This window comes from Cinclus cinclus, chromosome 36 (genome assembly GCF_963662255.1).
Source record: "Cinclus cinclus chromosome 36, bCinCin1.1, whole genome shotgun sequence".
Taxonomy (NCBI): Eukaryota; Metazoa; Chordata; class Aves; order Passeriformes; family Cinclidae; genus Cinclus; species Cinclus cinclus.
In genome coordinates this window covers 541,547-554,366 of record NC_085081.1, presented here as the reverse complement: position 1 = coordinate 554,366, position 12,820 = coordinate 541,547, and the positions used below count along the sequence as shown (strand labels likewise).

The 12,820-nt window shown below is 62.0% G+C and overlaps 2 protein-coding genes across 2 annotated transcripts in view; one reads left to right on the top strand and one right to left on the bottom strand.

Moving 5' to 3' along the window:
• Positions 1 to 6,242, top strand: part of STX1B (syntaxin 1B) — an 11,336-nt gene extending 5,094 nt beyond the window's left edge. Inside the window, exons 5-12 of the mRNA XM_062512345.1 lie at positions 320 to 419; positions 1,461 to 1,535; positions 2,116 to 2,189; positions 2,781 to 2,889; positions 3,425 to 3,498; positions 4,394 to 4,531; positions 5,271 to 5,381; positions 6,107 to 6,242. Coding sequence (XP_062368329.1) covers positions 320 to 419; positions 1,461 to 1,535; positions 2,116 to 2,189; positions 2,781 to 2,889; positions 3,425 to 3,498; positions 4,394 to 4,531; positions 5,271 to 5,381; positions 6,107 to 6,187 — 762 coding nt within the window. The 3' untranslated portion in view covers positions 6,188 to 6,242. The remainder of the gene's footprint in view (positions 1 to 319; positions 420 to 1,460; positions 1,536 to 2,115; positions 2,190 to 2,780; positions 2,890 to 3,424; positions 3,499 to 4,393; positions 4,532 to 5,270; positions 5,382 to 6,106) is intronic.
• A 1,873-nt stretch (positions 6,243 to 8,115) lies between these two features.
• MAPK7 (mitogen-activated protein kinase 7) lies at positions 8,116 to 12,651 on the bottom strand. Its single transcript, XM_062512413.1, has 6 exons — positions 12,326 to 12,651; positions 11,708 to 11,873; positions 9,813 to 11,230; positions 9,090 to 9,508; positions 8,871 to 8,998; positions 8,116 to 8,364 (listed from the first exon to the last, which is right to left on the bottom strand). The coding sequence occupies exons 1-6, from the start codon at positions 12,504 to 12,506 to the stop codon at positions 8,217 to 8,219; spliced, it is 2,460 nt and encodes an 819-aa protein (XP_062368397.1). The 5' UTR covers positions 12,507 to 12,651; the 3' UTR covers positions 8,116 to 8,216.
• Between the last annotated feature and the right edge of the window lie 169 nt (positions 12,652 to 12,820).

The following is a 12,820-nucleotide window of genomic DNA, read 5'->3' as shown; positions in this document are numbered from 1 at the left end:
GGGTCTGGGACACCAAAAATGGATCTGGGAACCCCAAAAATGGATCTGAGAACTCCAAAAATGGATCTGGGACCCCCAAAAATGGATCTGGGAACCCCAAAAAATGGATCTGGGAACCCCAAAAATGGATCTGGGAACTCCAAAAATGGATCTGGGAACTCCAAAAAAGGTTTTGGGAACCCCAAAAATGGGTTTGGGATACCTGAAAATCCACAGGGACCCCCCCAGAACCCCCCAAAATCCCCCAATTTTTCCCCAAATTTTCCCAAAATTCCCCCAAAATCCTCCAAAATCCCCCAAATCCTCCCAAATCCCGCAGGTGGAGGAGATCCGGGGCTGCATCGAGAAGCTCTCGGAGGACGTGGAGCAGGTGAAGAAACAGCACAGCGCAATCCTGGCAGCGCCGAACCCAGACGAGAGTGAGCCATTAATTAATTAATTAATTAATTAATTGGGTCGTTGATTGATTAATTGGGTCGCTGATTGATTAATTGGGTCGTTGATTGATTAATGGAGTTATTAACGGGGTCGTTAACGGGGACAATCACTGACCGGTCACTCACTGGTCACTGATGGTCAGGGGTGGTCAGGGATGGTCAGGGGTGGTCAGGGGTGGTCGGGGTGGTCAGGGGTGGTCAGGGATGGTCAGGGGTGGTCAATGATGGTCAGGGGTGGTCGGGGTGGTCAGGGGTGGTCGGGGTGGTCAGGGGTGGTCAGGGATGGTCAGGGGTGGTCGGGGTGGTCAGGGGTGGTCAGGGATGGTCAGGGGTGGTCAGGGGTGGTCGGGGTGGTCAGGGGTGGTCAGGGATGGTCAGGGGTGGTCAATGATGGTCAGGGGTGGTCGGGGGTGGTCAGGGATGGTCAGGGGTGGTCAGGGATGGTCAGGGGTGGTCAATGATGGTCAGGGGTGGTCAATGATGGTCAGGGGTGGTCGGGGGTGGTCAGGGATGGTCAGGGGTGGTCAGGGATGGTCAGGGGTGGTCAATGATGGTCAGGGGTGGTCAATGATGGTCAGGGGTGGTCAGGGATGGTCGGGGGTGGTCAGGGGTAGTCAGGGATGGTCAGGGGTGGTCAGGGGTGGTCAATGATGGTCAGGGGTGGTCGGGGGTGGTCAGGGATGGTCAGGGGTGGTCAGGGATGGTCAGGGGTGGTCAGGGGTGGTCAGAGATGGTCAGGGATGGTCAGGGATGGTCAGGGATGGTCAGGGGTGGTCAGGGATGGTCAGGGATGGTCAGGGGTGGTCAATGATGGTCAGGGGTGGTCAGGGGTGGTCAGAGATGGTCAGGGATGGTCAGGGATGGTCAGGGATGGTCAGGGGTGGTCAGGGATGGTCAGGGATGGTCAATGATGGTCAGGGGTGGTCAGGGGTGGTCAGGGATGGTCAGGGGTGGTCAATGATGGTCAGGGGTGGTCAGGGGTGGTCACTGACCGGTCACTTTGGTCACTCATGGTCACTCCAGAGACGAAGCAGGAGCTCGAGGACCTCACGGCCGACATCAAGAAAACGGCGAACAAAGTGCGCTCCAAATTGAAAGGTGACCACTGGGTGACCACTGGGTGACACTGGGTGACCACTGGGTGACACTGGGTGACACTGGGTGACACTGGGTGACCACTACCCTGGGTGTGACCACTGGGTGACTGGGGAGTGACCACAACATCCCCGGGAGTGACCAGTGGGTGACCAGTGGGTGACAGCGGTGTCTCTGGGAGTGTCCGGAGAGTGACCAGGGAGTGACCGCGGTGTCCTGGGAGCGTCCGGGCAGTGTCCGGAGAGTGACCGCAGAGTGACCGCGGTGTCCTGGGAGCGTCCGGGCAGTGTCCGGAGAGTGACCGCAGAGTGACCGCGGTGTCCTGGGAGCGTCCGGGCAGTGTCCGGAGAGTGACCGCAGAGTGACCGCGGTGTCCTGGGAGCGTCCGGGCAGTGTCCGGAGAGTGACCGCAGAGTGACCGCGGTGTCCTGGGAGCGTCCGGGCAGTGTCCGGAGAGTGACCGCAGAGTGACCGCTGCCTGCCGCCCGCTGCCCCGAGTGTCCGGGCAGCGTCCGGGGCCAGCGTCCGGAGAGTGACCACTGTCCTGAGTGGCCGCAGAGTGACCGCTGCCCGCTGCCCGCAGCCATCGAGCAGAGCATCGAGCAGGAGGAGGGGCTGAACCGCTCCTCGGCCGACCTGCGCATCCGCAAGACGCAGGTGCGGCCTTCGGCCTCGGCGGCGCCGTCCTCATCGCCGTCGGCATCTTCGTCGCCGTCATCTTCATCGTCGTCATCGTCGTCATCTTCGTTGTCATCGATGTCATCGTCATCTTCGTCATCGACACCGTCATTGGGTTCATCGTCATCTTCATCATCATCAGCTTCATCAGCATTGCCATTGTACGACCTCGCCTGTCTCACCTGTCCATCTCTCACCTGTCTCACCTGTCTCAGCTGTCTCACCTGTCCCTGTCTCACCTGTCCCATCTCACCTGTCCATCCCTCACCTGTCCATCTCTCACCTGTCTCACCTGTCTCACCTGTCCATCCCTCACCTGTCCATCTCTCACCTGTCTGACCTGTCCCTGTCTCAGCTGTCCATCTCTCACCTGTCTCACCTGTCCCATCTCACCTGTCCATCTCTCACCTGTCCCATCTCACCTGTCCATCTCCTACCTGTCTCACCTGTCCATCCCTCACCTGTCCATCCCTTACCTGTCCATCTCTCACATGTCCATCCCTCACCTGTTCCATCTCACCTGTCCATCTCCCACCTGTCTCAACTGTCTCACCTGTCTCACCTGTCCAGCACTCCACGCTGTCCCGGAAGTTCGTCGAGGTGATGACCGAGTACAACGCGACGCAGTCCAAGTACCGCGACCGCTGCAAGGACCGGATCCAGCGCCAGCTCGAGATCAGTGCGGGCGGTCAAGGGGTCACTCGGGGGTCAAGGGGTCACTCTGGGGTCAAGGGGTCACTCAGGGGGCTAAGGGGTCACTCGGGGGTCAAGGGGTCACTCGGGGGGTTAAGGGGTCACTCTGGGGTCAAGGGGTCACTCTGGGGTCAAGGGGTCACTCTGGGGGTCAAGGGGTCACTCGGGGGTTAAGGGGTCACTCTGGGGGTCAAGGGGTCACTCAGGGGGTTAAGGGGTCACTCGGGGGTCAAGGGGTCACTCAGGGGGCTAAGGGGTCACTCTGGGGTCAAGGGGTCACTCGGGGGTTAAGGGGTCACTCGGGGGTCAAGGGGTCACTCGGGGGTCATCAGGGAGGAATGGTCAGTCTGGGGGGAGGGGATGGAATGGTCACCACCCCCACCGGTCACTGTGACCAGGATCCAGGGGGAGTGGTCAGTGGGTGGTCCAGGGGTCACTCTGGGGTTAAGGGGTCACTCTGGGGTCATTGGGGAGGAGCGGTCAGCGGTCAGTGTGGTCACCACGCCCCTCCCCCCCTCCAGCCGGCCGGACCACGACCAACGAGGAGCTGGAGGACATGCTGGAGAGCGGCAAGCTGGCCATCTTCACGGACGACGTGAGTGACCACTGCTGCGGTCACTGGGGGTCACCGGGGTCACCGGGGGTCACTGGGGTCACTGGGGGTCACTGGGGTCACTGGGGTCACTGGGGTCACCGGGGGTCATCAATGATGTGAGTGACCACTGCTGCGGTCAGTGCGGGTCACTGGGGTCACTGGGGTCACCGGGGTCACCGGGGTCACCGGGGGTCACTGGGGTCACTGGGGGTCACTGGGGTCACTGAGGTCACTGGGGTCACCAGGTCACTGGGGTCACTGGGGTCATTGGGGGTCACTGGGTGTCACTGGGGGTCACCGGGGTCACCGGGGGTCACCGGGTCACTGGGGGTCACTGGGGTCACTGGGGGTCACTGGGGGTCACTGGGGTCACTGGGGGTCACTGGGGTCACCGGGGTCACCGGGGGTCATCAATGATGTGAGTGACCACTGCTGCGGTCAGTGCGGGTCACCGGGGTCACCGGGGGTCATTGGGGGTCACTGGGGTCACCGGGGTCACTGGGGGTCACTGGGGTCACTGGGGTCACTGGGGTCACCAGGTCACTGGGGTCACTGGGGGTCACTGGGGTCACTGGGGTCACTGGGGGTCACTGGGGTCACTGGGGGTCACTGGGGTCACTGGGGTCACTGGGGTCACTGGGGGTCACTGGGGGTCACTGGGTGTCACTGGGGTCATTGGGGGTCACTGGGTGTCACTGGGGGTCACTGGGGTCACTGGGGGTCACTGGGGTCACTGGGGGTCAATGGTGACCACCAGGAAACCTCTGGGACCACCTGGAGCCCCCAGATGTCCCCAGGTGCTCGCAGGTGATCCCAAACCCATCTCAGATGTTTTCAGGTGCCCCCAGGTACCCTCAGGTGTGACCCCAGGTGTGACCCCAGGTGTGTCCCCCAGATCAAGATGGACTCGCAGATGACGAAGCAGGCGCTGAACGAGATCGAGACGCGGCACAACGAGATCATCAAACTGGAGACGAGCATCCGCGAGCTGCACGACATGTTCGTGGACATGGCCATGCTCGTGGAGAGCCAGGTGTGCGCAGGTGACAGGTGACATGATGGACACACACACCCAGGTGACGCAGGACAGGTGACACAGGACAGGTGACATGGACAGGTGACAAGGACAGGTGGGCACGGGTGAAAGGTGACATGATGGAGACACACATCCAGGTGACACAGGACAGGTGACACAGGACAGCTGACATGGACAGGTGACATGGACAGGTGTGTACGGGTGAAAGGTGACATGATGGAGAGACACACACAGGTGACAAGGACAGGTGTGCACAGGTGAAAGGTGACATGATGGAGAGACACAGACAGGTGACATGTGACATGGACAGGTGTGTACAGGTGACACAGGACAGGTGACAAGGACAGGTGTGCACGGGTGAAAGGTGACATGATGGAGAGACACACACAGGTGACAAGGACAGGTGTGCACAGGTGAAAGGTGACATGATGGAGAGACACACACAGGTGACATGTGACATGGACAGGTGTGTACAGGTGACACAGGACAGGTGACATGGACAGGTGTGCCCGGGTGGCAGGTGACATGATGGGGACACACACACAGGTGACATGTGACATGGACAGGTGTGTACAGGTGACACAGGACAGGTGACACCACAGGCACAAGGACATGGCCACTGTGGGGAGGTTTGCGGTCATCTGGGAGTGACCAGAGGTCACCTGGACCCCTTTGGTGGCCACCTGAACCCTTTAGTGGCCACCTGACCCCCCCCGATGGCCACCTGCCCCCCCAGGGCGAGATGATCGACCGCATCGAGTACAACGTGGAGCACTCGGTGGATTACGTCGAGCGCGCCGTGTCCGACACCAAAAAAGCCGTCAAGTACCAGAGCAAGGCCCGGCGGGTGAGTGCGGCACCGGGGGCGGGGCTGGGGGTGGCCACGCCCACTGGGGGGGTCACTGGGGCGAGTGGGAGTCGGTGTGGCCACCGTGAACCCAATGTGGCCACTATGAACCCAACATGGCCACCACAAACCCAACGTGGCCACCATGACCCAAATATGGCCACCATGACACCAACGTGGCCACCATGACACCAATATGGCCACCACAAACCCAACGTGGCCACCATGACCCCAACATGGCCACCACAAACCGAATGTGGCCACTATGAACCCAACATGGCCACCACAAACCCAACGTGGCCACCAAGACCCTGATGTGGCCACCATGACCCAAATATGGCCACCATGACACCAACGTGGCCACCATGACACCAATATGGCCACCACAAACCCAGCATGGCCACCACAAACCCGACGTGGCCACCAAGACCCCGATGTGGCCACCAAGACCCCGATGTGGCCACCAAGACCCCGATGTGGCCACCACGAGCCACCCTGCCCAGGGTGGGGGGACGGCCTTGGTAACGTTCGGCTCTCTTCTCTCTCTCTCTCTCTCTCTTTCCTCCCCCCGCTTCCCCCGGACGTGCCAAAAAAAAAAAAATTCCGGGAATTCTTCCCGTGCCGAAATTTCGGGGATTTTTCTTTTTTTTTTTTTTTTTTTTTTTTTTTTTTTTAATTTTTTTCACCCGCCGCCGGAAATTGGGGAACCTTTCCGGCGCCGGCAGAAGAAGATCATGATCATCATCTGCTGCGTGGTGCTGGGCGTGGTCCTGGCCTCCTCCATCGGCGGCACCTTGGGCTTGTAAAGCCCCTCCCCCCACCCCTCCATGGCCCCGCCCACTCGGGGGTGTGGCAGCCCACGACGCCCCTCCCACCCCCCCCCGGGCCCCCCCGCCATCCTCCCCACTTGTTAATTAATTAATTAATTAATTAACCGAACGCATCCGGCGAGATTGCGAATAAACCGAGAGACGGAATTTGATCACGCCAGCACGTGGTGGTCCCGTCGCCTCCTCGGCCACGCCCCCTACCCACGGCACCGGCCAATCTAAGCGGCTGCTGCTGCTCGGCCTTCATCCAACATCCCATCATCGCCCTCGGGCCGGCGCCTCCCGCCACGGGGGAAGGGGGGTGGGGTTGGGTTGGGTCGGTTGGGTCAGGTTGGGTGGGGATTGTTGAGTTGGGTTGGGTTGAGTTGGGTTAGGATTGTTGAGTAGGGTTAGGTTGAGTTTGGTTCGGGTTGTTGAGTTGGGTTGAGTTGAGTTGGGTTGGGTTCGGTTGGGTTGGGTTTGTTGAGTTCAGTTTCCTTGGGTTGAGTTGGGTCAGGTTGAGTTGGGATTGTTGAGTTGGGTTGGGTTTGTTGAGTTGGGTCCAGTTGAGTTGGGTAAAGTTGGTTTGAGTTGAGTTAGGTTGGGTCAAGTTGGGTTTGTTGGGTTGAGTTGGTTTGGGTTGGGTTTGTTCAGTTGAGTTGGGTTGAGTTTGGTTGAGTTGGGTTTGTTGAGTTGAGTTTGGTTGAGTTGGGTTTGTTCAGTTGAGTTGGGTTGGGTTTGTTCCATTGAGTTGAGTTTGTTGGGTCGAGTTTTGTTGGGTTGGGTGGGGGAGGTGCCATTGGTCCATTCCCACGGTGCCATCACACCCCAATGACCCCCCCAGACCACTCCGGCCACCCCTGACCATCATTGACCACCCCTGACCACCCCTGACCACCCCTGACCACCCCTGACCATCATTGACCACCCCTGACCACCCCTGACCATCATTGACCATCATTGACCACCCCTGACCACCCCTGACCACCCCTGACCATCACTGACCATCCCTGACCACCCCTGACCACCCCTGACCATCATTGACCATCCCTGACCACCCCTGACCACCCCTGACCACCCCTGACCATCCCTGACCATCCCTGACCACCCCTGACCATCCCTGACCACCCCTGACCACCCCTGACCATTCCAGCCATCACTGACCAGTACTGACCCATCTCCCACTCAACTGGGCAACAGCTCCCCCACCCAGTGACTTCTTTGATGACATCATCGATGACCTCATCAATGACCCAATGACATCATCGATGAGTCAATAACATCATCGATGACCCAACAACCTCATCGATGACCAAATGACATCATCCATGACCCAACTCCATCACTGATGACTGGATGACCTCATCGATGACCTCATAGATGACCTGATGACCTCATCGATGACCTCATCGTTGACCCCATGACCTCATCGTTGACCCAACCGCCCCATCAACGACCCAACAGCACCCGCCCCTCCCCCACTGGCCGAACACCCCCCACTTAGATTTCCGGCCCCGCCCCCCGGCGATGGCGATTCCCCCGCGCCCCTCCCCCCACCGCACGCTGCTGTGCCGCCGGGGCCGATGGGAATCCCCAGGGGTTCCCCCTCCCCACCCCCCCCAAAAAATCGCCGCCCCTCCCCCCTCCCCGGGGTGGGGGCGGTTCCCGCCCCTCCCCCCGCGCTCTGCCCCGCCCCCGCCCCGCCCCCCCCCCCCCCCTTCGTGGTCTGTGATGTATTTGCTACGAAACCCATTGCCACAAACGCAGCCGGCTCCGCCTCTTCTTCCTCCTCACCCTCCTCTTCCTCTTCTTCCTCCTCCTCGGGGGTCCCACGGGTCAAGCCCCGCCCCCACACACCCAGCCCCGCCCCCCCCCCCCCCCCCACCAGAGCGTCGCCCAATGAGAAGCGAGAGAACGTCGGCGTTTCAGTACAAATTTTAATGGGGGGCGGGGCCAAGGCACCGGGGGCGGGGCTGAGACAAGGAGGGGAGGGGCTGAGCGGTGGGGGGAGGGGCTCCGGGGCGGGTCAGGGGTCGGGGAGGTCGTCGGCGAGGAGCATGGGGGAGCCGAGCTGGAGGTCGCGCTGGAGGCTCTCGAGGGCGGCGGGGCTGAGGCGGTGAACCTCGAGCCAATCGGCCAAGAGCGACGCCGAGAGCGGCGCCGAGTCGGCCTGGCTGTGGGGGGAGGGGTGGGGTGTTGGGGGAGGGGGCGTGAGTTGGACAAACCCAACGCGACTCAATCCGACGCAACACAACCCAACTGAACTCTTCCCAACTCAACCCAACTCAACCCAACCCCAACCCAACTCAACTCAACCCAACCCCAACCCAATCCAACCCAATCCAACCCAACCCCAACCCAACCCAACCCAACTCAACCCAACCCAACTCAACCCCAACCCAACTCATACCAACTCAATTGAATTCAACACAACTCAACCCAACACAAATCAGTGCAAGTCAAGCCAACCCGACCCGACTCAAACCAACCCAACTCATCCCAACTCAACCCAAATGAACTCAACCCAACCCAACTCAACCCAACCCAATCCAATCCAACCCAACCCAACTCAACGCAACCCAACCCAATCCAACCCAACCCAACCCAACCCAACCCAACCCAACACAACCCAACTCAACCCAACCCAACCCAACCCAACCCAACCCAACCCCATCCCCACCTGTCCTTGGTTTCCCCCACCATGTCCAGCGATTGGCTCAGGAACTCCTCCAGGTCGAAGCCGACACCGTACCCGGCGCCGCTGCCCTTGGGCGTCACCGGGAAAACGGGCGGCAGCGGATCCTCCACCTGCGGGCGGGGGAGGGGCGGTGAGGGAGCGGTGATGTCACCGCCAAGACCCCGCCCCCCCCCCCCAGGTGCGGCCCCTCCCCATCCTCACCTGCGACTTCTGCAGCTGCTGCGTCACCGTGGCCACGTCGGCATCGGCGGCGCCGGGAGCAGCCGGAGGCTCCGGCCACGCCTCGGGGCCCGGCCAGGTTTCGGCGGGAGGGGGAGGGGCGGGGCACGGAGGTGGGGGAGGGGCCTGGGGGCGGGGCTGGGCCGGCTGGCGGGGCGGGGCGCCGTCGGCCATCTTGGTCCAGCGCTCCAGGAGGTGCCGGTCGTCGTCGGTGAGGACCAGGCCGTGCAGCCCCTCCCCCCTGGCGCGGGGTTCGCGGCGTTCGCGCTCCCGTTGTTTCTTCTCGCGCTCTTTGGCGCGTTCCTGGCGGCGCCGGCGTTTCTCCTCCCGCTCGCGCTGGCGCTCGGCCGCCGTCACCGGTTTGCGGCCCTCGGGAGCTTCGGGAGCGGCGCAAGGCGGGTCTGCGGGGAGGGGGAGGTCAGCCGATCACAGATGGGCGCGACTGAAGGCAGCCAAACTCAACTCAATGCAACCCAACCAAACCCAACTCAACCCAACTGACATCAACCAAAGTCAACCCAACTCAACTAAACCCAACTCAATCAACCAAACCAAACCCAACCCAACCCAACCCAAGTCATCCCAACCCAACCCAACTCAACCAAACCCATCCCAATCCAACCCAACCCAACTCAACCCAACCAATCCCCAAGATCCAGAAGAACCAGGTTTAACCCCTCCCCCACCCCCAGGTGCCCCCCTCACCTTTACTCTTGTTCCTCATGGCCGACTTGAGCAACGCCGCCTTCAGCGCGGCCTTGGTGTCGTCCGAGATGGCGCCGTCCCTCTTGGGGGCCGCCGGCGCTCCTGGCTCCGCCTTCACCCGCGGCGAGTCCATGGGGCAGTCGGGGGCGGGGCCGGGGCTGGGCATGTCCACGTCGGCGCAGGGTGGCCACGCCGGGCCGTTGGTGACCGTGGCCATGGCGGCGTTGGCCACACTGAGGTTGGCGTTGGCCACGTGGACACCGCCATTGGCCATGTTGACGTTGGCCATGTTGACGTTGACGTTGGCCATGTTGATACCCCTGCTGGCCATGGTGACGCCCTCGTTGGCCATGTTGACGTCAGCCACGTTGATGTTGGCCATGTTGACGCCCCCGTTGGCCATGTTGACGTCAGTCACGTTGACATTGACGTTGGCCATGTTTACGCCCCCCTTGGCCACGCCGACGTCGGCCATTTTGACGCCCCCGTCGGCCATGCCGACGTCGGCCATGTTGACGCCCCTGTCGGCCTTGTTAGCCGCGCCGCCGGCGCTCACCATGGCGACGTCGCTGCCGCCGGCGCCGCCGGCCGCCCCGCCCCCTCCGGACGGCGCCGGCGCGATCTGCCGCCGGATCCCATCTCGGCGCGCGTGGAAATCGGCGATCTCGGCCACAATGGCCGCCTTGATCTCCTCCTTGGTGAGCGCCTGCCGGTCGAAAGCGAAGTCGAACGCCGGCACGCACTCGGGCTCGTCCTCGGGGTCGTGGTACTTCGCCAAAAACGGGTGCCGCAACGCCTCGGCCACGCCCACTCTCTCCCGAGGATCAAAACGCAACATCCTCCCCAACAACGCCAGCGCCGCCGGCTCGGCGCTGCCGAAAAGACTCTCCCAAGGCACCGGCGGGCGCGGCGGCAAACTCTGCACGTAAGCTCGGACGCGTTCGGCACCGATGGCCGCCATGACGCCGGCCGGCGGCGTTCCCAACACCGCCATGATCAGCTGGAGCTGGTGAACGTAATTCCGGCCGGGGAAGAGCTGTCGCCGACCGAGCATTTCGGCAAAGATGCACCCGACCGACCACATGTCGATGGCGCGCGTGTAGCGGTGGAGCGACAGCAGCAGCTCCGGCGCGCGGTACCAGCGCGTGGCGACGTATTCGGTGAGGAACGCCTTGGCCTGGCGCGGGTCGGCGCCCAGGCCGCGCGCCATGCCGAAATCGCCGATTTTGAGCTCGCAGTTCTCGTTGACCAAGAGGTTGCTGGGTTTGAGGTCGCGGTGGAGGACGTTGGCCGAGTGGATGTATTTGAGGCCGCGGAGGAGTTGGTAGAGGAAGTAGCGGACGTGCTCCAGCGTCAGCGGTTGTGCCGAGTGGATGATTTGGTGGAGGTCGCTCTCCATCAGGTCCAGCACGACGTACCTGAGGTGGTGTGGCCGTGGTGGTGACCTCGGGGGTTTTGGTGAATTGGTGTTGCTTGAGTTGGGTTTTGTATTGGTCAAAGGGAGTTTCCCAAGGGTTGGTCGAGCCAGGGAAAATCAACCGGAAGCGACCAAAAGTCACCAAAACTTCCCCCAGGTCCAAGCAACTCAACCCAACCCAACTCAACCCAACCAAGTCAACTCAACTCAACTCCACCCAACCAACCCAACTCAACCCAACCCAACCCAACTCAATCCAACTCAACACAACCAACGCAACTCAACCTAACCCAACTCAACCCAATTCAACCTAACTCAAATAACCCGACCCAACCCCGCTCAACCCAACCGAACCCGACTCAACCCAACCCAACTCAACCCAACTCAACTCAACCCAACCAACCCAACCCAACTCAACCCAACTCAACCCATGCCAGGAACACCCCTCCATCCCCCCCACGCCGCCACGCCGACGCACACAGAGCGGAACTCGCCGTACGGCCCCGTGGGCCGCAGGATGTCCTTGATGCCGATGATGTTGTCGTGCTTGAAGTGTTTGAGGATCTTCAGCTCCCGCAGCGTCCGCTTGGCGTTGGTCACCACGTCGAAGGCGTTCGGGATCTTCTTGATGGCCACCTGCTGGCCTGGGGGGCGTGGCCGGGGGGGGGGGTCGTCAGGGCCTCGCCCAGGAAGGGGAGGGGCCAAAAAAAGGGGGAGGCTGAGCGTGGTCCAGGTGTGCTCAGGTGTGTCCAGCTGTGTCCGGGTGTGTCCCTAGGCCTGTCCCAGGTGTGCCCAGGTGTGTGCAGGTGTGCCTGGGTGTGTCCCTAGGTCTGTCCCAGGTGTGTCCAGGTGTGTCCCTAGGCCTGTCCCAGGTGTGCCCAGGTGTGTGCAGGTGTGCCTGGGTGTGTCCCTAGGTCTGTCCCAGGTGTGCCCGGGTGTGTCCCTAGGCCTGTCCCAGGTGTGCCCAGGTGTGTCCTAAGCCTGTCCCAAGTGTCCCCAGGTGTGTCTCCGCTCCCCCCAGGTTTGTCCCTGCCCCCCCAGCTCTCCCCCAGGTGTGTCTCAGGTGTGTCCCCGGCCCCTCCCAGGTGTGTCCCACCTGTGTCCCGTCTCCGTGCCGAGCTGACCACGCCGTAGGCTCCGGTGCCGATGGTCTCGATGATCTCGTACTCGTCGCCCACCTCGAAGGTGACGTCGAGGGCGCGCGCCTTGAGCAGCGCCAGCGGCCCCGGAGGGTCCCGGGGGGCACCTGGGGTGTCCTCGGGGGCGGGGTCCGACATCTCACCTGGCCCAGGTGTGACCCCAATCCCTTAGAGGGGTCCTGGGGTTCCCAAAATCCTCAGGGGGATCCTGGACCTGGTCCAGGTGAGATCCAAAACACTCAGAGGGGTCCCACGGGTCCCAAAATCTGCTCTGAGAGTCCCGGGGGGGCACCTGGGGGGGTCCCAGGACTCCCAGTTCCCTCACTGGGGCTCCCAGTTCCTCCCAGTTTCCTGCCAAACCCCTCCCAGTTCCTTCACTGGGGCTCCCAGTTGCCCCCCAAACCCCTCCCAGTCCCCCCCAGTTCCTCCCAGACCCCTCCCAGTTCCCTCCC

Bases quoted from the DNA above. Each gene is read 5' to 3' on its own strand.
- MAPK7 (XM_062512413.1), bottom strand. From the start codon at position 12,506: ATGTCGGACCCCGCCCCCGAGGACACCCCAGGTGCCCCCCGGGACCCT. The intron at 8,999-9,089 runs GTGAGGATGGGG...CCCCGCCCGCAG, and splicing joins AGCAGCTGCAGAAGTCGCAG to GTGGAGGATCCGCTGCCGCC. The intron at 8,365-8,870 runs GTGGGGATGGGG...CTCCCCCCACAG, and splicing joins GTGGGGGAAACCAAGGACAG to CCAGGCCGACTCGGCGCCGC.